The sequence below is a fragment of the Carassius gibelio genome, chromosome B5 (assembly GCF_023724105.1).
Source record: "Carassius gibelio isolate Cgi1373 ecotype wild population from Czech Republic chromosome B5, carGib1.2-hapl.c, whole genome shotgun sequence".
In the NCBI taxonomy this organism is placed as follows: Eukaryota; Metazoa; Chordata; class Actinopteri; order Cypriniformes; family Cyprinidae; genus Carassius; species Carassius gibelio.
The window spans coordinates 26230577-26257624 of NC_068400.1; the positions used below are offsets into that span (position 1 = coordinate 26230577).

The 27048-nt window shown below is 38.4% G+C and overlaps 1 protein-coding gene across 1 annotated transcript; it reads right to left on the bottom strand.

The window, feature by feature from the left end:
* Positions 1-16241: 16241 nt before the first annotated feature.
* nr2f1a (nuclear receptor subfamily 2, group F, member 1a) lies at positions 16242-23210 on the bottom strand. The gene is made up of 3 exons (XM_052556956.1): positions 21965-23210; positions 20147-20674; positions 16242-17473 (listed from the first exon to the last, which is right to left on the bottom strand). Exons 1-3 carry the CDS (start codon positions 22395-22397, stop codon positions 17199-17201), a joined length of 1236 nt encoding a protein of 411 aa, XP_052412916.1. The 5' UTR covers positions 22398-23210; the 3' UTR covers positions 16242-17198.
* Positions 23211-27048: the final 3838 nt, after the last annotated feature.

Genomic DNA, 27048 nt, shown 5'->3' on the forward strand with positions numbered 1-27048 from the left:
TTTTTGATTTCAATTGTATCGGTTTGTGTCACAAGAATGCTTTATGTACATGGTACTCTTATTTACAACTTAATGATCGTAAAGGCATCACTTTCAGCCCAAGAAGTTGTCGGGTTAAAGTTCAGCCTGGCGGGGGAAAGATCCTCGGAGCCCGATAAAGCCTGTTGCTCCAGCGGCTCTCCTCTCAGCTCTGTTCCCAGGGAAGGTGAGCCTGCTCGGAGAATGACTCGCTCTTCTCACGTAACAGCTGTGGAACTCTATCACGAAAGCTGATATTTGTGTCTAGATGGAGCCCAGGCCTTTACAATGAGACCAATGTTAACCAAAATAAGTGTCAGTCAAAGACAGAGAAGGATCGGATGAAGCCATGTCTATAGCACCTAGTTTTTATTATGTTCCAACTACTTGTTTTAGACCTTAACTTATGTTATGACCTGAGAGTGACACAGTCAAAGCAAAGCGGTAGTGACGACAACTGTCCTGCGAAAATGAACAAACCAAAATGTCATGCCTCGCTCTAGATTTAATGGTTAATTGTCCCGAGAGAGGAAAAAAGCTGGAATGTATTGTTTCCATGTCTGGTTTGTTTGTTTAGATGAATGAAAAACAAAGAAGATAATAGAATACATTTTTATAAATTAAAATTGTACAACGGTTCGTTACATGAAATAAAGGTATAAAAACGTAGGATATAACACACATCTTAAAAGTGGTGTAGTAATGAAAAAAAAACTTTGAATGTAGCTACTTTGTGTTTACATACAATTATTTTTAAAAAGAACATTTTTAAACAATCAGATGTAATGGCTTTGGCTCATATGTAGGTATAAAAAGGTACTCTCTGTTTTATGGATTCCTTGTCACATGTTAACAAAATGGTTTATTGCATGTCTTGTTACGCCACACTGATTTTCAAATAATCATATTTTAAAAATTCACAAAATTCATGATTCAAAAACAATAATTAATCGGAAAAAGAAAAGTAGACAAGTTTAGTGAAAATGTATTTTGCCAGAAATCCAGCTTTATAATGTTTGCTGCTCTATTGTCTCAGAGCAGATGCATCGCATAGACTTTTTCCTCACAATGAAATAAATAAAACGTTCATCATAGAAGAGGTGTAAAGTCACACGAAATTATTTTTAACTATTTGAATAACTTAAATCGCAGGGACATTTATCCGATAATAACATTAAACATAAATGGAAAATTAATTTGAAAACTCCACTTCTGCATAAGCATAGAGGCGCTGTACAATTATACAACGAATTTAATGAATCAAAACCATGCATAGGTAATTTCAAATTAAACTAATTAAATTAAGTTGTGCAAAAAAAAAAAAAAAAGCATATAAGGGTTCTCTTACTCATACTTCTCTTCCTTTATCTAATTTGGGGGGTTTGTTTAATTATTTTAACACCGTTTAAATTTATAAAGCCTAAAATGTGTGAACTGTTGGTGGATTCTGTGCAAACACTGCAGACAAAGACTCTAAAACTTATATCTCACCTTAGAATTGTCAGACTTTAAACACTTAGGTAATGTGTTGATTTCATCCTCAACACTTTTTGTCATCACGCTCACTCCAGGAGAGTCCCACTTAACCGCAAAAATATCGTTATATTTGAAGTCTATGAAGCCCTTGATTGATATTTCAATTTCCCCGTGTTTTTTTGTCACACGCGCTCTGGTCTCCTCCCATACTCTCACGCGCCGCCAAATATGAACTATTCTCAAAGAGTCGAGCACTTGCTGAAGCTGGACTGTCACTCCTCCAGGCCCTTGTCTTCACCAGATCGCTGTCAGATCTCTATTTGCATAATTATATGCTCGGTTCTGAAGGGAAATCTAGCCCCCCAAATTTTACGGGTCAGCAAACTGCAACAATCAATGTTTTATTGTGTCCTGAAAAAGAAAAAAGAAAAGAAAAAATAATTAAACTCGCTCTCTCCACCACTATATCTATCTATCTATCTATCTATCTATCTATCTATCTATCTATCTATCTATCTATCTATCTATCTGTCTGTCTGTCTGTCTGTCTGTCTATCCGTCTATCTATCTGTCTGTCTGTCGACAGTTAATTTCTCTCTTTCTCTACTTTTATCGCTCCCTCTCTATCCCTTTTTGATTGATTGTTATGAGTTCATATAACACACATGGCCCACACACCCTTTCACACCCACCCACACGTGCACCTTGGCTTCCTGAAATTACGCTTCCACGTGCGAAAGAGCGCCGTTAATGTGTCATGAGAGTGGGGTATGTTTTGGGCTGATCACGCCACACAGTACTGGACAGCTGCTGCTGCCAGAGTCTTGGCTTTAAATGATTGCTTTCAGGTTGCTGTCTGTTTGTCCCCCCTTCTGTCTTCGATTCGGATATTTTTAGCTAGACAGAGTGTGTGTGAAATTGAGTGAAGCACGTTGCACAAAATGGATCACACTCCTCTTTCTTAAAGGGAAAAGGGAAGACAACTTTCATTAAGTTATGTTGGGACATCATGATGTGCAAGAGGAAAAAAAACCCCACAAAGATTGAATTTGTCCTGTGTTGCTATGCAGTGTTTTCGAAACACTTGCTCGTAAGTGAATTATTGGATTTCGAGAATAATTGTACTACTGTATAGTCTCATGGATCCAGGGATCCCAGGTGCTTAATTTAACATGCCGGCAAATCCGTAAGGAAAATAATAATAAATACAATAAAAAAGGGATATTTTTGTGGATAAAAATTGCCCTGCTCTTGCTTGGACGATGATAAACGGACTTTGGAATTCAAAGATATGAGTAGGAGCCCGCATAAACTGATTTCAGTGTAGGTCAGAGAATATAATGTCATGAATTCAGTTTATGTGATGAAAGCGAATGGCGATAAGGCATCAAAACAATTATAAGTTCGAAATCCACTTTTATGTAAAGATAAATTCCCGTCAAAGATATTAGGTGTTATAAAACAGGACAAGGAATGAAAGAGCGCGTTCATCTCTCGGTTGGCAAAAACTTTTTTTTTCCTGTTAGGTAACGCCTGTTCGCGTAAAACTAAATCGCAATGCAGTGATATTATTTATAGATTATTTAAATATATATATATGAATCATATTTTACGTAGTTTTTAAAAGATATTTAGCCTACTCAGTAGTCTTAACCTAGATATACGCAATGCTAGTCTTTGTGAAATTAATTTATTCGTTGTTTTAGTAAATATAGGTGATGATTATTATTATTATTTCATCGTCCTTGTTTTAACATTTAAAACGGATTTATGTTCTGGTGTTTAAAGAGTTTGTGTATAATTAAGTTGAATATATAAAAACGAATTATATTAATAATAATAACAAGAGCTCATTTAATAATCACATTTCCATGTTATGTATGTAGCTAAATGCCTAAATTTCTTGAATTAATTTTTGGAAACTGAGCGGACAGTTAAGTCAACCACAGTAAGATATAGTCTACACTACACACTTCACATCTGGTCGTCCCACACTTGTCTAAAAACAAGTTTTTTTTTTTTTTTTTCTCCGGCACTCAGCTCTTAATAGGGGTCTTTAAGAGCAAGGGCTAAAAGACCTGGACTTAAATCACTCGGTTAAGGTCACATATAGTAACCGGAGCGCTCGGAGCGTTACAACCTGTCATTTTACAGCTAGGGATGGAATTCCCGCACAGAGTGCCAAGCGGGTCACCATGATATCCAGCGACCCAGGGTTAGGACACGATAAAACCTGATCCTCTCTAAACAACAAGAGGCCTTTTCAATGAAACCAGACAACAGTGCCTTAAAACTCTTATTATGCGCCACTCTCCACTTGATTCAGTGTGATGTAAGGTTGAAGGCCTCTTAGTCAGGACTGGGAGTCGGTTACGCGCGGTTCTGTCTCGTCAGAAGCTTATAGTGCCCTGGTATTCAGCCGCGCATACTAGATGAGTCTCATCAAGCTTAACGGGTTCCTTTGAGTCTAAACACATTTCTGCGCGGTGCTGCCTGCTCCCACCTGAATAACCGGCGCGTTATTGCACAGCGCATCCTCATTAAGAAACGCCACAAAAGATGAGGCTCTAAATTAAGTTATTGCCATCCAATGAACCCAAATTAGCGAGGCCACGTAGGTGCCCGTCTGACGGACTGCCGTTAAAAACAGCCTGACAGGCAACAAGGCAGACAGAGGAGAGTCTATGAGTGTGATATATATCGCACATATATGGGGTGATAAAATGGATGAATGGGTAATATCCATTAATTGGGCCGCCGATTCGTGGCTGAACATTCACGTTTAGACCGTCTCTATCTCTCCTAAATTCAGTGCCGTCTCTCACCCTTCAGAGTGTGGTGTCAGTACAAAATAGACTGCTTCTCTCTCTCTCTCATCTCCTTGACAACCGTCACTGCTTCAAACCGCTGTGTCCCTCCATTCGACTACCTGTTCTTTCATGTCTCCATCTGAATCAGCATCCAGGATGAAAAACGCCAGCCGGATTCAACGACAGCTGACAGCACAACTTTTGATGGGAATGATGTGTGTGTGATGAGGTCTGTTATACCTGGCAAAGGCGTAGAAAATGTGCCCAGTTAGTTTTTTAAGTCAGCTCGAGAACAATAGGTCTTTATTATTGTTTTAGGCGACTCCCCTAAAGCAAATCTGTCACCGAATGAGAAACTGACGAGGTTTCCAGTGTGCAAGTTCAGACAAACACCGCTTCCTGCTCGCTTTATCTTAGACGTCAAAAAGTGAGACTGAGGAGGAGAGTAACATTCATGAGAGATATTATAAGAACGAGAGTTAAAAATAAGTTCATGTATCATCTTCAGTGTTCTAAAGTGGACCTGAGAGAGGAGAGGTAAACTGATTTAAAGAACCTGGAAACAAATAAGAATGCATATAGGTGATAAATTGTCATTTTGCATTGTTGACTTTTTGTACTTTTTATGATGAAAACTGTTAAAAACATAAGCTTTCGTAATTTGCAGCAACACAGTTTTAATTTGCTCTTTGCAGCAGCACTGCATATTCAGTGTAAGAGCATTAGCAAAACGGACTCCTGAACAAATTTATGCAGTGATTAAAAGTATCATGTTATGAGACAAATACATACATTTAATTAATAAAATACATTTAGAAACGATAAAAGAATCGTATAAATTAAATAGTCTATTCTTTGTAATTTAAACACTGATTTGGTGTGATACAATATTTAGTTTTTTTTCCCCCTTAAGGCTTTAAAAGTTTTTAAGGATTGTGGTAGAAGAAAAATAGCATCATAAATCAACGAAACAAACGGGGTTTCGATATTTAAACAACCTAGGTCACATTAAATATGCTATTTTGTCACAAGTTGTTTATGCGATTTATGTGTTTTTCTTCTTACTATTTTTTTTTTTCGTTTTATTTTTAAAGCGGATCTTCGTTTAGAATGATAGTAAAGTGTGTGTAAAAACATGCTAGCACCTAAATACAATTATTGATTACTATTTTTCAAATAAAACGAGCACAGTTAAGGAGACCTATTGATATTATACTTACATTAGAATATATCTTAAATTGTCTCGATTCATTAAAAAAAAAAAAAAAGTAACTTGCTTGTTCACGCGCGTTTTTCCTAACGTGATTCAGATCACCATCACCTGTTATCTAGTGTGTTATCTCACCCTTTCTTCCCCGTCCATTAGCGGTCATGATCGCTCCATCACCGTGACAGAGGTGTGTATTTGCGCTTGGAGCACTGACTGTCAGGCTGGCTTGTTAAAGGTTGTAAACCAGTTGCCGTCTCCTGATACAGGCGATGGCATCGATTTGAAACTTGTCCTGTCTAATTTGATAAGAGCACCCAGGCACCTCTGAATAGGACCATGGACAGCGCTCTCTCTTGACCCTGAACTCGCCCCTGTCTGTTCCGCAGGGAGACCTTCACATCAGTGGTGCAAGTGATGTAGGTGAGTGTGTGGATGAGGCCGTAGCTGAAAACTGCAACTGCGTTTTATCACAGTTCCTGTGCACAAGATAAAGAAACGGCTAAACGTCTCATATTCTCCCCTCTACCTCATCGGGCGCATACAAACTCACTCACTCACAGACCATTGCGAACACAGACCCAAAGTCAAACATAGGAACTACGTTGCGATGTAATCTGGCATGCGATAAGCAAGCGAATTCATAAAGGAACAAAGCTGAATGGGGAGTCACGGAGAACTCTCAAGTAACGCCAAAGAGGCTTCGAGACTGTTCAGACGGAAGGGGGTTCGCTAGTGGGGAGAGGCTGTTTGATAGATCTCTACAGCTTTGAGACAGCTTGTTAATTAAAACCCCAAGAGATGAGCCTCTGGAGCCACCGTCCATATTAGAACATTGCTAACTATCCTGACAGCGAGCAATGTCACAAGCACGAGAATTCTTTGTACCCGTTTCTCAGCCCAGATTTGGCTTTTATATCTCGCTGGTGTGGTGGCTATACAAATATGTCATAATATGGTTCAAATCTCCTCTACTGACTATTTAACAAAACTAATCATTCATTTTGTAATATTACATATTCTTAAAAATAGTATTGTCTTAAAAAAAAAACAGCAAATGAGTAGTCCTAAGGTCTTTTAATGCAGGTCGCACTCAAATAAGTATTTGAAACCTGTTTCTAGTCATTTATTTATTGTTTGTTTGTATAAGATGAATTGCTGCCAGTTAAGGTCGCATGGGTTTTCAGAAAATACAATAAACTGTTTCATTTAACAACTTTAAACAACTTAATATGGTCTAGTCCGTCTGAGTGGCCCAGGCAGAGAGACTCAGCATACAGGTTTTACATATCATGGTTTTTATTATAGGGTGAGGTAAGTTAACATAGTCCATGTCACCACTATTACTTTTTTTTATTTATTTTTTTATAAATATATTAATATAATATGATAATGTAATACAAACATGAAATAAAATTATCTCAACGCAATAAACTGAACGTGGGTTACCATATAAAATAGCGATTTACTGATTAAAGTGAATAACATGCAAACTACAAAATATTAATATGAAACATAAATCATGTTCCAAGTAGACTACCTTGGATTTACACTCAATGATATAAAGCAAAATAGAAAACGGAGCATTTATGAACAACTCAATATAGTATTAATAATAATATGTAAAATAGAAAGACGAGCAGATCGGGTTTATTTTGATATTTTATATGTATTTTTTTTTTTTTTTTTTTTTTTTTTTTTTGGTGAATCCTGACGGACTGGTAGGCTACTCCTCATCGTCCGCTGAGCGATCTGGCATAACATTTAAACGACATCTTTAAATGTTCTTCACGTCGTGGGCACATTCATCAACGTCAAATACGGACAAGCCACTATTTAGAGAAAGTGTAAGTGCTGCAATATATCTTCTTAACACTCGGAGGGGAGAAAACGCGGTTTTTGTGGAAATGTGAATAAATCCGCTTATTTCTGTCTGTTAAAATGTAATAATATAACATTATCAGACTCGTTTTTGAAAAGAAAATCTACCGATAGTTGACTATAAAACATATTTCAGAAGGCTATTCACAATAGTATGATCTTGTTTTAACGTGAAAGTTTATTGACTTTCCAGTCCATTTAAATATTGCTGAATGAGATGGATACAGCTGGAAGTATATTGAAATCATAGATTGTTCATAGATTATTCGAAGGAGTAGCTAAAATAATAATGAATCAACTTTGTAAGTTTTTTTTTTTTTTTTTTTTTTTTACAGGAATCAAAACATTTTAACAATTCTTTAAACATTTTCATAAACTAAAGCAAATGAATTAACAAATCCCAAAGCAGCATAATTTACCATATGAAATATAAAGCATAATATATGTATATATTTTCCCCCATGGGGAGAAAAACATAAAATACTCCGAAACAGCCAGCACATCCCTCCAAATCTAATTAAATCTACAAATGAACCAAATAGTAATCACTGGATTGTTATTATTATTTAACTAAACATTCAAATCTATGTCTCGCGAATCCCAAGTGTGAAGGACAGGTTAAGGAAAAAGCATTAAAACTGCGTGTGTGAACAATGGCAAACGGGAAAAGAATAAACTGAGGACCGTTTGTTCCTTTAACTGAGGGTCCCAGAACACAGAGCGCCATCTAGCAAATAAAAGGAGAAACAAACAGCTCTAGACAGCACCCTTTACATGGCATGAGAACACCAGAGCACCAAAACAAAGCCGCCAGCCTTCGACCTCACAGGAGAAAAAAAATTTACAGGTTAACCTATTAAACAAACTACTGTTCATGTAACTTCTGAAAAATAAACTAATCATTGGTCATAATGATAATCTGGAACAGAGGAAACTGTGGATTATGCCGAACATTATCATAAGAACGATTTGCGTTGCTTTAGAATATGGTGGTGACTTTAAACCGGGCTCTACATTAAATGCAGATCTAGCCTACATAAGCTAACTATACTACACTTCTGGTGAACTTGTCTGAATGATCGACAGCAGATGATAATTATGTCTTAGTGGAGACAGGTATATTCTGACCCCAACGCGGTGCCAATCTGTGCATCTTTATGATACATTCAGTGAAAGTTTTACAAAGTCAGCTGCATGGAGCCAAGGTTACATACATATCCATAACCTTACTTGTTACTTACTTGTTTAAGAACATAAACTCTCTTACAGAACGTTCAACGCAATTACTGCAAGACTTTACATGCTCAACGACTAAAATAAAGAAATAAATGAACGAACGAATGAATAAATCAATAAGTGATCTTCCAATGAATATGGAATGTAATGACCATCTACTGATGTCACAGTCCAAGTGTTGCAAACGTGTTCATTATATCAATACCCTAATCATTAATTTTTTATGTGCATAAAAAAAAAAATCTTGATATAAGACTTTTGTATTTACTTGATTAGTCTGGCTACGTTGACAACATATGCTAGTCTTTCTTTTGTGCACAATTGCATGTTTTCCCAATCTTTGTCAGTTTCTACATATACTGCCGTCATATGGCGTAAATAATATTACTGTAGCCTATCATAATAATACTATACTTATAGCAATACTGTGTATGTGTGTGTGTGTGTGTGTGTGTATATATATATATAGAGAGAGAGAGAGAGAGAGGCACACACACAAATAACTTTAGAAAGAAAATATAACTTTATGTTATATTCACATCAACACGGAGTAATTTTTTATGAATTAAAGACATGGGTCTCCTGCTCCAGCTTGTAATGATTGAAAGGTCCATATGAGGATTGGCCGTAGCTCCTCCAATGAGCCGTTTGACTACAGGCCTCAAACATTTCCACATTTAACCACGCACAATCTCTCTAGCCATTTCCCAGGCATTTTGTTCAAAGCAGGTATTTTCCCCGGGTTTTACAAAGATATTTATTTTACAAACATTGGTGTAATCAGAGGCACAAAACTGCGTTATTGCATTAAATTAAATACACAAATAATGATGTTTTACTACATTATCGAATTAATGCCATTTAAGTGAGATATTAAAAGTCTTTAATGTTTTGTATTTTGGTAGCTATGATGATTTTAACTCCCCGTTGATGTTAACGGTGGTAAAAACCAGAGCAAACTTGGAGGAATTACCCTCTTAAAAAACCTAGCTTCCCTTCCTCAGATTTTGCCGCTGAGAGGTAAAACGGAACACGTGATGGGGTGTATTTGAAGTATGACGAGCTTTGTGGTTGACTCCTTTTCATTGCCTGGTCTGCTCTCAAATAAGCCTCTCCAGACCCCTCCGCCTCCCGCCACCTTGCACTGAATGGTCAGCTGACCCCAGGGTCTTCGTCCACTCTGTCCAGTTTTGACCGAATAAGCCACCTTCCCCCAGTCCTGCCACATCTAAATAGGATCCCTGCTATTCTTTATTGATATCATCAACGAATGCAAATGAATTTGGATGTGGGGGGCATGGGGCTTGAGATTGCTATACAGCGGATAGGATATTTGGGAATGTATTTGGTAAGGAATCAGGCCTTCTTGCATTATGATTATGCATAAAAAGAGGAAAGAAGATCATGGGAAATACAAACACTATATATAAGGAACACCACATTAATACCACAATAACATTAATGTCTAGATTGTTTTTAAAGAGTGGAACCGGGTCTTTTTGAAAGAATGGCCGAACCCACCTTCCATCTCTCTTTTATTTCTCATATTCTCAGACCGTCCCCCATCTCTCAGACGTGAGCGCGCGCAAAACATATCTGAGCTCACGATCTCACAAAACTGGCTTTGTGGCTTTGCCTATAGTTGAAGAGGGAGGTGGATTCTTATGCATGAAGAAAACACTTCCTTGCATCAGGCCTTAAAAATGGTTTTCATTTCATTAACCTATCGTGTGTGTGTGCGCGCGCGCGCGTGTGTAATTAATGGACAGTGTCTGCCTATTTTGTTCTGCTTTATATTTGAGTGTTCTGCAGCTTATCCATTACTGTAACATCGGATGTGTAGCACCCCACCTCAGCACACACATATGCAGGAACATGAATATCCAAATATACAAAAACTTAAAATACTCTACTGTGTGTAGCCTTTTGTAGTATGGGTTTCTCTGTCATTTAATCTTTTTCACATTCAAAATCAGTGCAGTTGAGTACACTACAGGAACGCTTTCCCTTCTCTTTGGAAGTGGGGGAATGCGTATGTATTTATCAAACGCACAAATTGCGACAACTATAGGCAAGACAGGCAGTATAAAGGGGGAAAGGCATGGGATCAGAGAGCCGTCGCAGGGACCAACACTAGAGCAAGGGAGATAATGCTTCTGTCAAGACCCGGTCTATGTAACGGGGAAGAAAAATATCCCTCGACAAAACGCTTCAGTCATTTATTATGAAAGAAAATAGAAGTCATGCTGAGAAATTAGGCAAATAAAAACGAAATTAGGGCTATATTAACCACAACATAATTCACCAAGCCTGTCAGGCCGCCTGCTAAGAATGAGTGCCTAAAATGCTTGTTTATTTGTTTTACGTTGTTTATAAAAAGGAACTGTTTAGAAATATATACATTAGATAGATAGATAGATAGATAGATAGATAGATAGATAGATAGATAGATAGATAGATAGATAGATAGATAGATAGATAGATAGATAGATAGGTCGATTCTGGATTAAGCTGTCTGCTATGAAAAGTGGGTCAATTTGGTTAATTTGGTCGCAGTATGAAGCGCAACTGCAACAAAAATGCTGCTGAGTAAAATTGGGAGTGTCGCTGGCTGCGGTTGCACAGGCGCAAACCATCTGTTGTGTATTATAAAAAAAAGAGCAGTAAATATTGCTGAAAAGCCAGGACGTTATCAGGTATGTAGCAACGGCATTTCTTTACTGCCCACGTGGTAGGAATCAGAAAATGCGTTTGTGTATGTCTGTGGAAACATATTTGCATCACTGAATAAATACACTAATTGCACGCGCTTTGTCTTGAAGATCTCACGATAATCTGACGTCAGCATGTTTACTGTTCTTGAAGGAAAAACTGAATGAAGAAAGCTGCCCGCTGTCTAACAATGAATATATAGCCTATCTCGGTAACAGGCAGGCTTTTAATTTATTCCAGGGAGAGTATCGAAGATTGTAGAAGACTATCGATAACCCGTCTCTTAAAATCAACAAATTCGTGATCATCTCCAATACTCTAAGTTTTAGTTTAATTTCGGCTGAATTACTTAATCTTAATCACTTGGCGTCATTCCGCTAATTAAAAATAAGACAGAAACTGTATTTTATATTTCGCAGTCCGCGACGCTTGGGCTCGGTAACCTCCTTTCACGTTTTCCCTTCAAAGCAAACTTTCCTTTCCCCAAAGCTCCCTTTTCCGGCAATGATTTATTTCCTCAGCACACAGACAAACACGGACAACTGACACTCTCGAGTTTAAATGCCACGTGTTGATTGATTTGTTGTTAATGACAGTCGGAGTCACACATACACGCACGTCGAGACATCCTCTAGCCTCTTTCTTTCCCACAGAGCTCTCTCCCTCCACCTCTGCGCTCTCTCCATCTCTATTGAGCTATTCTACCACTACGCGCGTGCACGCACACTCTTCTGCGGGCGCGCGCACCCGGGAGCCCTGACTAACACACACACACACACACACACGCGCGCGCGTTTAAGGGGGACGAAATGAAAACAAATTTTCTTACTTTTTTGGAGGACATCTGCGCAATAGGCTACTTGAAAATCTTGCTGTCGCTGAGTCCACTCTTCTCCATGACGTGTTGATAAAGTCGCTCTTCCGTGACTTGTCCTTTAATTTATGCCTTTCGGGAGTCTGTCCCCTGTACCCAAATGCTTTGAGTGAACTGAAGTGCAGATTGAGACATATTGAGCCCCCTTTAAGGGGGATCATTTCATGTGGGAGGTTGGACGCAAAGTTTGGACCCGTGACTAGCATTCCGGAGAGACATGCATATTTTAAAACAACAAAGAAAGATAAAGAAGGGACGATGGGTGGGAGTGAAAAAAAAAAACGTTTGGAGAAAACTCTGACTAAATGATAAAAAGCTGTCATTGTTGGACACGATTTGAATGTGTTTTCAGTTGTGGATTTCCTTACAACTATTCCCTTGTGGAAAAGGCTCCCTGTGTTAAGAAACTGCAAATAGTTATATTTACATGCGTATCCTTAGAAAGAATTGCCTATAAATTTGCTTATATGCCCAAATGCCACGCTTTAAGAAAGATCAGCTATCTCATGGGAAAAAAAAAGAAAAGAAAATTGCAACAACTATACCCCCCCCCCCAATAAATAAATAAATACAAATCTCTCATCTAAAACGTATTTTTTTTAAATTGTAATTTAGACTCAGAAATTGTTTTCACAAATGAATCACATTTAAATTTTTTATAATGATATAATGAAAATACATACGCAGTTTTATTTGTCTTATTTTTGTTCCATTTCCCTGTTGCTGGTCATTGACAATAAGCCTAATGAACATTTTCATGCAATGAAACGTATGCAAAGCAGGAGATATAAGCGTTGAGCTAGATATCTCTTTTACTTGTCAGTGGTGGGTCATGGGTATGGAATGCTAATAAGAGCCCCCCTCTTTTTCTCTGTCCCAGTGCCGTCTCATTCCCTTTCTCTCTGCACGCAGAAGGGATCGATAGCTGACCCGATGGTTTGGCCAAAGCTTTATTTATCTGGCGAGGCAATGATATTATCAGCCTTGAAAGTTATATACAGCAAACGTCTACCTAAATCAACACAAAGGGATCGCTTACACAGCGATCTGTGCTTTCTCGCCTCCCTTTACCTCACACCAGGCCCGACCACACACACACTCTCCAAGTGGAACACACAACACAACTCTATGGTTCGACAAAGTCACGCACGCACACACATGCAAGCACAGGAGTCGCCTTATGTTACGTTCACAACTGGGGATATTTTATATCCTGTTGTGTTGGATTTGATCCATGGCTTAAGCTTGCTGGGAGCTCTGTGGACGTAGAATTATGCATTGATCATTGAGAATGTTAGCACAAATGTATCATCATATGGCCTCTGTGGCATAATGTAAACAGGCAATTTGTGTAATTAAAGTGAAAAATGTCAAAGATTTTAAAACAATATTTTTTAAACATCAACTCCCCCATCACCCCCCATCACCTTTAACTTGAATTTAACACTGTACTTTCAACACATCATAATGTTGATGAATAGAGGGATGACCATATAGATAGATAGATAGATAGAAAGATAGATAGAACAAGTACATTAACAAGTCTAAGCAGATAAATAAAACGATGTCAAGTCCCATTCACAGTACAGTAAATGAATTGACACAAGACAAATTTAGCTTACTTTTAATATATCAGTGTGATGACTAAAGATCGATATAACACAAATATCTAGTCATTTTAAGTCTCTGTTCTTCCCTTCCACTTAGACAACATCAAAAACCATAAATTATGTCCCAGTATCCTAAATGTGTCAGATAAACACTTGTACCTCAGTCAAGCGCGACTAAGCTAACAGCAGTTACATTCCAAGCCCGCAGTGACTATTTATTTTCTGTAGGAAAACTGTATGTCTGAGTCATTTGGTAGTCCTTTTCGTGAGGTAAATATGCTATGCTAACCTTCTAACCCACTTTAGACCTAAGTGAAGAAATCGACTGAAACCACTGAGATTGAGATCATGTGCATTTAAAATCGACGCTGTGGAAAACAAATAACGAAAGCTACATTCAAATATCGTGCAGTAGCCTACACAACATGCTCACATGCGTCTCGAACAGAGACTAGAATAGACTTTTTCTTGTTGCATATGATTCATGTTCTTTTATGGATCCATTTTGCTTTGTTAATTAGGAACACATGGCACGAATTCAGTCCTTATATAGCCTCAAGTCCAACAAATGTAAATCTCAACAGAACGTGTTCCTCTTATTCTGCTATTTCCCGTGAAATAGAGGGAAAAATTCTTCAGGGATTTTGATCTCATTACTGCTGAACATGAAAGTGTTTTAAGTTTGAGCTCAATGCAATGGTCAACTCTTCAGTCGAAGCATTATATAAGAAAACAAGGGCACACTTGCCTTTGTTGTCATATTTAGGTAATTTCAGGCTACTGATTTTGATTTAAAAATCGACAGCACATTGACTAAGTCGCCACACATTTATAGCCTAGCTAGTCTTGTGAAAATGCCTGGTTTCTAGCATCGTCTCTCCACTTGTCCTCCATAAAATCTGCAGAATTCCCGTGTGCATTGAATTTTTTTCTTCTTCTAATAGTTTACCTGACCAAATTTAATTCAAAGAATGCGCAATTAAACAAAGTCACAAAAATATATGGTCTCGCCTGCATTTGACTTTTTTTTTCTTACGGAAATTCATTTTACAGCGCTAATATAGGCTGTATGTTGGGAAAAACGAGGCAAAAATAAAACACATATGCTCGTTAACTTCATCATCAAGCTAATTGCTCCTCCAAAGATCATGTGATGAAATGAACACTATATGAATCCTTCCCATCGAGCATATATATTTCGAATAAAAATACAACAGAGAAGGATATTATGTCTCACTTGCTGAATCACAGATCTCTTTTAAGGGCGCTTTAAGCGCAAAAGATTATTTATATAAAACGTGTCAACGCTAGAATTACCTTACGGGTTCATTGAAAAACAGTCTGAATCCGGAATAATTAGGGCATGGCCTAACCCGCACTTTATTTTTGTGATTAGCCTATGTAATGCTCTTTTTATGGGAATCAACTTAGCCTATAACGAACTTGCTTGAGTAGCCTACATAGATTAGCGCTTGGTAAAAAAAAAATGCAGTGACATTGGGGTCAGCGAAAGTTCTTGTCACAGTAGCCTACTTATAAAAACACGCCTCCTTCCCACCGTAAACATCACATGTGAAAGGTATTTACGTGCACATGAAGGACAATCGCGCACATCTGAGCATCAAGTGATTTCCTTTCGTCGTTCTAACCAATCATATGAGGCTGCACATGAATTTCTCTCTATCTCGGTACGATACATCACATTTAGTGCTCCTATCGACCGGCTTACATGCGGCATTATACATATACCTAGATTGATCACACATATAGCCTAACTGCTGCTGCGATACTGGGGAAAACATCTGTCCTAACACAGATCCGTTCGCGATCATCTAAAAATAATAATAGTAATAACAGAGTTTAGATGGATTTGTTTTCTTTCCCCCTCAATTTATTTATTTATTTAACAGTGGTGATAGAAGCAGTCCTCATTGCCTTATTAGAGGGCCAGTATTTCTGTATATCTTCTCTTTGACTATGAGCAAGCCTTTCAGTTCAGCCTGGGAAAAATATTAAACATTAATGCGCTGAAACAGGCATAGATCTTTGAACCAGTCGGTAGCAACGTCACAGAAATCTAATTCTGCGCACGATACGGGGACTCCAGATATAAAACGCACATGCTCACCAACACCTACACAGAATAATTATGCCTCCAAAAGTAATCAAATGCTTGCATTTGTACCTTCTGTGGTATTCTGCTTATAGAGGTTTTACAGTATTTCAAAACTATTCTTGACGGGCTTGATATTTTGTGTCAACATAAGGGTCAGCCCAATAATAATGAAACACGTGTTTTGGTAAGGCCTTCCTTAGCAAAGAGAAATATGCATCATGTAAAAGCACATCCCAAATATAGCCGCCATTAGAACAGTTCATTAATAGCATGGAGAACATAGAATTTGCTGAGAGCGAGACAGAGTTGCCTATTTCCTTTTTAATAGTATAGTCACCATCACACAACTTCACGCGACCCTTCTGCACAGGCATATCATGGGTTGAGCAAAAATGAAAGGCAATATCCAATAATAAAAAAAAAGAAATAGCGAAAATATCAAGACGAAACAAACAAAATGTATTTGAAAATGATATATTAAAAGTGCTTTTGATTTTTCATGTCTTTTATCTATGACTGATGATTGACTCAACACACACTCGCACACACATACGACCAAGAAAAAGTTTCACCGGTGTGTCCTCTCCTTAAAATGTCCATGAGGTCAGATTTGCCGAAGTTGCATGTCCATAGCATCAAGTGGGGGAAGGTTCAACCATCAGTGAAATTGTCATTGCGATTAGACTGTGTCTTATTTGTCTAATGTTTTTCTTTATTTTTAAATTCTCACTTCAATTTTAATTCTTGGAGAACATATCTTCAACAACATATATCGCACTCATTATAAGAAGCAAAAGGTTATATCAAAAATCATTAGTATAGAATCACAGAAAAAAACTGGTTTAGAACCAGAAAAAATACAAAACAGAGATACATAGACACAGGACATTTCTTATAATTGCTTGGAAATTTCTTTCCCGCTAAGTCTCGCTCATTTACTGCGCATATGATGTTCTTCATTTTATTTGTACGTATTTTGTTCTTTACAAAAAGAAAAGAAAAAAAGAAAATGAAAATAAAGACTAGTATTTTACAAAATGGAGAATGTTCTTGATGACGGCGATGGATTTACACGGGAGTACGTCCAGTTCTTTAATCTTTGTACATTACATATTCCATTTCGGTCCCAGAAGACGACAAAAAAAAAAAAAAATGTCTTCCTAAGTGGTCAGAAATTAGGTCCTATATATATAGTCTTCTTGAAAGGGCTTGCAGAATTTTGGTCCTTTAGTCTTTTTGTTTCACTGGCTCATTCGGATCATTGAATGGACATGTAGGGCCAGTTGAAGCTGCTCCCGGATAATAACATATCCCTGATGAGGGTTTCAATGGGAGTTTTACCTACCAAGCGAACGAAGAACAGCTGTTCAATTACAGACGAAGAGACAGTGCGGAGAGAAGGCAGTCGCAGTAAAAGCTTGCCAAAGCGACTGGGCTGGTTCGGGTACTGGCTCCTCACGTACTCCTCCAGGGCGCACTGAGACTTCTCCTGCAGGCTCTCGATGTGTGCAGCATCTGACAGGCCGCAAGCGTCTGAATAGACAAAACACAGCACAGAAAAGAGGCCCAGGTTATCATTCAGCATCAGCATTACGTGTTGTTGACAAAGTGAGATGAACAAACACGAGCCCAACATCATGCATCACGCAGCATATGAGGCTGCCTGCAATATAAATAAACAATACGTCTGTGCAATCCCTCAAGAGTAACAGAACGTACTCCCTGCGTTGCAGGGAACACACCGCATGCAAGCTCACAAATCAGACTAAACAAAGAGTACGCAGGGACAAGCTCGACCGAAGAGGATGGAGAAGGCGCTCGTGCCTTGTGTCAAATATGGAAATATCCAGCTTCATATCTGACAGAGAATTGGGCATGGTAATAACCAAATTATGACCTAATTGCTCTCCAGATGCTACCAAGTCATTTCTCGCCCGATTCCCTGTACCAGCAGTTGCCTCTGCTGTGAGTCTGAACGAGGAGGCAAGGCCGCTGGAAGCAATCACATTTATTAGCCTGGACTTGCTTGAGGACACAACCGCCTAAATTTCAAAGAAAGACATGTATTTTACAAGAAACCTTTCTACTTTAATAGTGCATGTCAATGAATGATATTATGTCAAAATATGTTTACAAATACCACATGAACGCCAATGGGGTAAACCTATGGGTTAACTGGAACTGCCAATATCAGTTCAGCCAAACGTCCTCACTTATGAGCACCATCGTCAGGCCAATACGAATTCTATCAGTATTCTAATATGGCGGCTGTGCTGATGATATTCAAAATAAGAGTTTACGCTTTCTCTGGTTTAAGTCTTAAAGTGTAAGGGCGTTGTGTACAGCATGCCTCGGAGACTGATCTTAATTGCACTGGACTGGAACACACGGCGGTCAAATACAATAACCTTCTGAACTTCTGAACTGTGCTAAGTCCTTGCTGAAACCTCTCAGTAACGTGACCTCATGGGTCACTTCCGTCGCAGCCAGCTTGTGCAGAAAGAACTGCTATAAAAAACTGAGAGAATTCAGCAAAACACAGTGTAATGTGTTTCGTATGTCTAAGAATGTTTTTGTTAGTTTACTTAACGATTTACTCTTAATCAGAAAGAAACCGAGAGGAGACTAAATCAGTGGGCGCATTATTAATTATTAATCCATCATGTGAAACATATAGACCATATGTCCAAAACTTTACGCAGCACTTCGGACTGGCTACGAATCAAAATATATAGTTATTACTGAACCACATTTCAGATCTTACAGAAATATTTTCATCAAGTTGTTCTGATTCGTTACCCAGCCCAGACTTTAAATATCTGAGTGCTTTGTAAGCTATTCATTGTTAAACATGGCAAGGATGGTAGCCTACCGTGCGAGACTGACGTCATTGAGAAACAAATACAATGTTACATTTCAGTGGTATAGATTATACGCTCAGAACATGAATTATAATTTACCATTAAAGATTTGGCATTCCATAAACATTCAACAGTAAGGCATGTTTCTGAAAATTAAGGAAACACACGAGATGGCCAACCTACCGTGGCCTACTTTAACCTGAACGCCTCTTTTAATTTCACCTTAAGGTAAAAATAAATAAATAATAAAACGTAATATTTTATTTAGTGGACAAGTAACTTTGCTAGACTAATTGCAAAAAAAAAAAAAAAAAAAAAAAAAAAAAAATCTATATATATGTGTGTGTGTGTGTGTGTAGCTTGCACCTTTGCCCCAAACTCGAGACGTTTGAAGGGGTAATGGTGTTATAGTTGGTATTGGCTACTTAATTTTCAAAACATAGGTATATAAATCCAGTTTCTAAAATAAATATAGTTTATGTTAATATTAATTATAAAATTAATTAACATAATAGCCTACGAAGATCAAATCATAATTAAGGCAAACTACGAAGTGTAAAACTATTTAAAAACAACAGTCCACTTTATTCTTATGTTTTTCGTCTGTTGCCGAAAGAAATACTAAAAATATAAACATCAGTTATAAAGCTAGTGTGAGGGTAATTTGGTGTCGATCGATGTTGATCTGTCATAATTGTTATAGCTTAGCTCATTTTTAACTATTTGGCTAAATAACCCCTCAGTAAACAGATAGACACCAGTCTGATGGATATATCTGCGCATTCATTTAAAATATCCTTTAAAAATATCACTCGAGCTTAGAATCAATTATTAATAATAGAGGCCTCAGTAGTCAGCTTTTCTCAACAGAGAGGGCCCCAGATGTATATTTGTGTACTCTGTGGCTTCATGTACAGTTGTGGACCAAAGTGGTTGAGCATATGAAAGATATTCTGAGATATGGACTTATCTCACAAAGTGTACAAATTTTGGCCTAAATATTTTACATCACGTAAAATGAATGAGAAATGCATATTCAAGCTGATATATTTAATTTTATGCTTTTTATATTTCTCAACCTTCGCAAAAAATACTTTAGTTTTATTATCATCCGTGTTTAGTATAATAATATGCAACATTTTGCATTATATTAAATCTTAAATATTTCTGAATGGCTTTGATCACATTTGAATTAGCACTTTATGACTTGTGCGCTAAAGATATTTTAGAGTACAAAGTCAGCTCGAGACCCACTAGTGAACTATAGCGTCGATGCCGAAGCTTACCCACCCCGTATTGCATTGCCCCCTTATGTCTGTGAGTAGGCCTCGTCTCACACACTCACCTGATGTGAAGAGCACTATTGCCTTAATGCAGCTGTATTCTGCAGAATCGACGTGCAGTGCTTTAAGCTTCTCGACCTGCTCCTGGAAGATACGAATGTGATCCATGAAGGCCACGACGCGGTCCGCCGACATAGGTGAGGCGTGCAGGCCGGCGGCGGCGAGCAGTGGGGCCACATGTAGGGGCATGGAGCATTGAGCCGCGTTAAGCACAAATAACTCGCTCCATGTCAGTCTGAGCAGGGACACCTGGTCGGTGATCTGCAGGTCGGGAAAGAAAGGGATGTTCCTCGCCCATTCCACAGCACTGAAGAGCAGGCGAGCTGCGAGCTCACAGATGTTCTCGATCCCCATGATATTATTGGGCTGCATGCACTGGCTGCCATAGCGAGAAGTAGGGTAAGGCTCGGCCCGAAGTAGTAAGGAGATGTATCCGGAGAGATAGCAATGACCGTTCAGAGGATCCCCGTTCGTTAGCGCGTACTGGCCCGGGTTCGGTTGGGTTGGAGGCATTCTTCCTCGCTGAACCGCTGACAAAAACAAAGAAAGGGAGAGGAAATGTACATCCAGAACTGAGAAACATAATTTATGTGGAAGCTTTAGTTCGAGTGCATGATTACTCTGTACTGCTGTTTAAAGCTACGACAATAAAACTAAATAAGAATCTGTTTAAGGCACTGCGTTTCGAAGAAAAATCATGTCAAATGATAACCACGTCGGTTATTAGCTGGTAATGTTTACCTCTGCTTATGAATTACAACAGCTAATATGAAGATATACAAACACTCTGTAGCTCTTTATCTCTCGCTCTCTTTTAGTGCATCCACTCATTTTTTTTTATTATATATATATATTATTTATTTTTATTTTTATTTATTTTTTTGTTATGTGAATGTAATATACATTATAGTGAACGAGGACCGGACTTAAATCTCTACTATACATTAGAACTAGTTCAAGGACACCAGCCTCTTTCTTGTTACAAATGCTACACTCTAATACTGTTTTGACAAATGCGTGTAATACACATATGCATACATTTGTGTAATAATACGTTTATATTTATTTAACTCTCAGGATAGTAGGCTAACTCTGGAACAGAAAAAAAAAATGTTACCTACAATCGAGCACGAATACTGTTTTTATTATTGATTTCAAACATAATGTGTATTAGCATATTCTTACGTTGAACTAATTATTACTTTAAAACAATATAGGGGGTATAAATATCAGTTTTGTCCGGGTCAGTAATTAAGAGTAAGTTGCAAAGGCCATTGTTCGCATAGAGCTTAGGCTGTGTGTGGACAGACAGGCCTCTAAACGTTTACGTTAGACTACGGCGTAAAAACAGATCCACACATCTTACGTTCAGAGGTAAAACCACATATTATTATTTATTTTAGCTATACTATGGGGTTAGTGAATGGAGTAGGCTTTTAAGCAGTCTTCCAGCACGCAAGCGCGCGCATACACATGAACACACACACACATACACACTTCATCTCTCTCTTTCTCTCTTTTACACACATACAGCGTTCATGGGTGTCTTTAATATCTCATGTAACTGGCTGAGTTGAAACGGGTGCATATGATGCTTGCCTGTCTGTGCAAACAAAATTACTTTTGTAAGATGCATGCTGATCCTGCCTGTGGTCGCGGATTTACTACTGCTTGTACGCGCCTTCTGACACTCTTTAGCAAGCAATCAAAGCAAAATGTATTTCGCGTTTGTATGTGCATAGTGCGAGCTTAACGTAAGATGTCTCTGAACAATAAACCTGTGTAGCAATAGTGTGTCGTGTTTAGAAAAGTATATTCACCTTCCCGCCGCATGCCCACTTTTAAACATTTCTTCAGCCGGCAATATTGGCACTGATTACGATGATGCTGGTCAATAGGACAGTTCCTGTTGGCACGACATGTATACGTTAAGTTCCTTCGGACACTCCTCTTGAAGAAACTTTTGCATCCTTCGCAGGTGAATTGACCATAGTGCTTGCCGCTCGATTTGTCCCCGCAAACAACACATTCTATATGCTGCTGACTCTGTCCAGAATTCTGGCTGCCCTTGTCGCCAGCCGTCCCTGGTGTGGACGGGGGTCCTGGCTGACTGGGGGTCTGCGGAGTGTGTGGTGCCGCTGACGCCGCCTGCTGTTGCTCCCTCGCCGGCTGAGCTGCTGGATTGGGGCCGCTCGGAGGTCCTCCGGCCACGTCTTCCTGCGGATCTCGCCAGACGCTAACTACCATTGCCATATCTCGGGCCCGAAAAGTGCTTTCAAGCGAACTGGTCGCTCGGATATCGGAGCAGGGAAAAGAGAAGTCTTGGACGAACGGCAGCGCGAATTCAAATCGGAGCACTCAATCTCATAGGAAAAAAGTAAAAGCAGAAAATGATCAATACATTCAAAATACCGGAGTCGATAGAAAGGCACCCGATCAGGATATGCAATTGTCGGGAGGCCAGTTCCAAGGTAAATTGCAGTCAGCCATTCGGGAACCCAATCGTGTAGAGAGAAAGCGATCCCAGACGTAATAAAAAAAAAATCGAGTTTCTTAAAAAATACCGCAATAAAAAATCTTCACCTTGAAGCAGAAATAATAGCTTTCTGGTGGACCGGAGATCCAAAGTGCTGTGCAAAATAAATTCCCCTCCTTTTTCTTCCTTGCTCCTCTCTCCGTCTTCGCGGTTGTAGAGGAGGAAACACTGAAGAACGGATTTCTCTATCTATGTTCATGAATAAAGCTCATCTGGTCCAGCAAAAGAAACACACAAAAAAACAACGTCGCCCGAGTGCCTATGTAGTTTCACCTCTCCAGTAGGAACAGAGCAAGGATAAAAAAAAGGAAAAAAAAAACCTATTGGAATATGTAAGAAGCAGAGACCCAAAAAAGAATGCGTTTTAACGGGAGTACCAGCGGAGCAATGTTTCCGAAACGGAGATCTGCGCGAATGTCTGTATATAGTGAACTTTGACACTACTATTGAAACTGACACGTTTCTATGGAGATCGCTGCGCCTTATATGGTGCTCGTGTCAAGGAGCCAAGAGAGGGGCTGCTGGCAACTGATAATCAAAGGCGACTGACTGGTCAGAACCCTGCATCGAGGGGGGAGAGAGAAAATGGGAGGCTAAGGTTAGCCAAGCCTCCTTCACTCCATTGGTTAGAGTCCTCGCTCCTCGCTACCTACGACTGAGGGCTCTGACAAGCACAATTTACATTGCGCTCGCCCCTGCGCTGCTATTTACTTTGAAACCCGATTAGAATGGACCGTCTATTGTCACAAAAAAGAGGAAGAAAACCCAGAAAGAAGAGGAAAACGGGATGAAAGCAATGAGCGAACTATACGCGCACGTGAAATATAAACAAATGCGCGTGAGGCGGAAGGACTGGTGCGAGTCACGCAAAGTTGAAAGTGTTTTTGTTCGAAGCTGTAGTCTTAATTTCTAAAATACCCATTATAACGTCTGAATTTGAACTGTGAAGGATCCATTAGCATTTTACGTCATTTGGCAGAACAGTACGGGCTCGAAATTGCAAATCAATGCACAAATCACATCTTCAGATGTCACTAATATACCCAGTTCTCAGCAAAACGATTAAATAAATCAACACATAAAAAGTATTGGAAAAGCGCGACAACTACCACTAGTCTGACTGGAAAGATATCAGTAGGCTAACGGAATGCTTTACCAGTGATAGGAAACAGATCACGCTGCCAGCCAGGGCGAAAAAAAGAGGAATCAGACTTTCATGACAGTGTAAAGTATAAAAAAATCCATCATTCAGTGTATGTTTTAACAGATTTATTAACGAGGGAAGTTTTTTGGTATAATGCGCAGGGAAACCGGCTTTTTGTGCATGAATGCCGAAGGCTGCGCTGTACATGCTTATAATGTCTGGATCGGGCTGCCATCTAGCGTACAGTGGACAATTACAGCGACATAAAAATGAGTAATTTATTGTCATTTTAAACATGTTTCCAAATGTGGCTCAGAGATCAAATGCGATGTGGGATGGATGTTTTCTTATTTTTATTTTATTGATGTATTTGCTGATGTAGCCTATTTGTAAGATTTAAACATCTTTGATTATGATAGCTAAAGTTGTCTGATTTGATTTAACAATCTCTCTCTCTCTCTCTCTCTCTATTTTTTTTTTTAAATATTTGATGTTGCAAGAAGCTATTTTGCCCTCTTTCCAGTTGACATAACCGGAAAAGCGACAATTAAAATGCCTTTAGGTAGCCTATTAAATAAACCTTGTAGCTTTTATCATCTGACAAACTTTTTTTTTTCACTTGGTTAGAACTTTCTCATATACCAACTTTGCCTTAAAAGTCCAACAGTGTGTGAAAGAAGTTAAGGGGAAGCAAAACACCGGCATCCGAGCGTTCTCGAAACCCCTCTATTTACAAATGGGTAGGGTAGTCTGTTTTCAACTCAACCGCGGAGCTTCCTCCGTCTCTCCTCACACCGATCCGCAGAAACGCACGCTGCTTTCCTCTGTTCTTTGCTAAAGTGAAACGAATAAGATTAAAACGAACAAAGAGAAACTTCTGTAAGTGTACCATCAAGGTTTTATTCCACAGATAGGGAAGAGAGCGAGAGGGGAGAGAGGGAGAGGGACAGCGAATGGGAAGACAAGGCGCGCATGAAAACAGCTCTGAAGAAATGGTAAAGTGGACACTTGGACATTCAAAGTGCGAGCGCCCAGCGACCGGTGGGCATTACTTGGGATCGGCGGTTTCTCAGTTTGGTCCATGTTTGAAAGGCAAGTACTTTTATCACTTTCTACAATTCCAGTGTGAGTTGAAATGCATATTAAACTCTCGCAAATATGTACGTAAACGTGTCTTAAACCAACCCCTCAAAAAACTAGCATTATCAAATAAAGTAGGCTACGTGAGACTGTCGGCTGAAAGCAATGCGAATATAGACCGGTGGACAGAATTCTATCGATCATCTGCGCTCGTCTACATTGAAAAATACAATTCTAACGTTATAGTGATGCTGAACATGACTGAACGTATGACTTTAAGAAACCCCTTTTCACCTGTGTAATTCGTCTTGTATGATCTCGTAATAGAAAGATCGATAGCAGTCTGTTTGTCTAAGTGATAATGTCAATGGATTAAAAGAACGATTATACGATAGACCTGTTCAGAATAAAGTAGGGCTGACGCGTGTACAGAAACATTTAAACAATTTTGAGAAGAAAAAATAAATCTGCTGAAAGAAGTATGAAAGTACTTTTGAAAAAGATATCTTTGTCATCTTTTCTTATGCCTTTCTTTAATTTAGGTAATTAAATGCAATTATAGCTCCGTCAGAAGATGTAGAATACATTTCACTATACATGACTATCATTTTTAGGATCATTTTTAGTTTTTTAGTGTTAGGCCTTGCAATGAGTTCATTCCATAAGTAATGTAAATTATTCATAAAAAAAAAAAAAAAACATTTGTTTGTCATTAATTGTAATGGACGTTTTATTGACAGAAAAAGTAAATAAATTAAAGTGCAAAACAATGTTCAAAAAGTTACAGTGTTTCACATGACAATACCAAGGGATAACTCTATAAAATAAAATAAAAATTAAGTGATGGTCCATGAGTCGCCTCTCACGTTACTATGTGTGATAAAATCAAAATAATAATAATAATAACTTATAATTCTAATAATAACAATTAATCGTTTCAAAGCACCTCATTCAATTTGTAATATGGTGCTGTTTTTCCCTAATGACCGTACAAACTCGTTTAAAATAGCAATAAACAACATATACCATTTAGTCTAATGCATGCTCCCTAAGAGCTGCTCGAGTAATAAAATCCCACGAATGGCGGACCTCCTACCAAGTGAGCACGAATGTAAATACGCTCGGGTTAGATGGTATAAACTCTAAGGACACAGCAGGGACAAAATAGTTCCCTTTCCTTGTTTTATCAGACACTTCTGATAGGCTACTACATTTAACTAAAGTCCCGATGAAAACAAAGTATTTAGAGTTGCTGGCTTATATTCACAGTTCTTAGGCTACAGGTAGCTATAAAAGTAAACACATTTTTTAATAACCACACTAAAGGGTTAGGTTTTGTAGAAGCCCACAATAAAGCTTATCTTGAAGGTGAATTGCTTGTATACAATGACTGGACAACTTATAATAAAGACATCTCTGAATTGTGGAGTGTTGATTGATACCAGGCCTGCAATGAACAAAAGTAAAAATCTATATAATCATCACTTATATTATAACACGTTTGTGTGTTAGGTTTAAATATATATAAATAGAAAATAAACATGACAAACTTGTAAAAATATTGAATAAAAAAGTATATATATATATATATATATATATATATATATATATATATATATATATATATATATATATATATATATAGACAGGAATAAACACAGTAATAGTTCAAAACTCTCAGTAAGGTAGGTGATCAGTATGACTTGCAATAAACCCAACACGTTTTAATAAAAAAAAAATCGGAAACATTAAATGTGATAAACAGTTTGGAGCGCTTTGCTCATAGTATTGGTTTTAAACATCCGTTGTACTGTTGTTTTGAAGAAAACAAATGTAATGTTGGTTATATATTGGTGTCTCTAATAATCTCACAGTTTTAAACACACTGCGCGCCTCTCGAATGCGATGGTGGGTTTTGTCACCCTGAGTAGTAGTGAGTTGAAAGAGAAGAGGAGGGGGCTTTTGTTCAATTTGATCCCTAACTATTTGGGGGCTCAGATTGGTGTGAAAGGGACGAGAAGGTCACTTGAAATCGCCTTTTATCCACTGCCATTTTCTCTATGGATCAGCAACTTTCAATGGACATCATCTAATCGCTCTCAAAGCAAAGGGTAGTGGGGAGAGATGTGGAAAATATCTCAAAC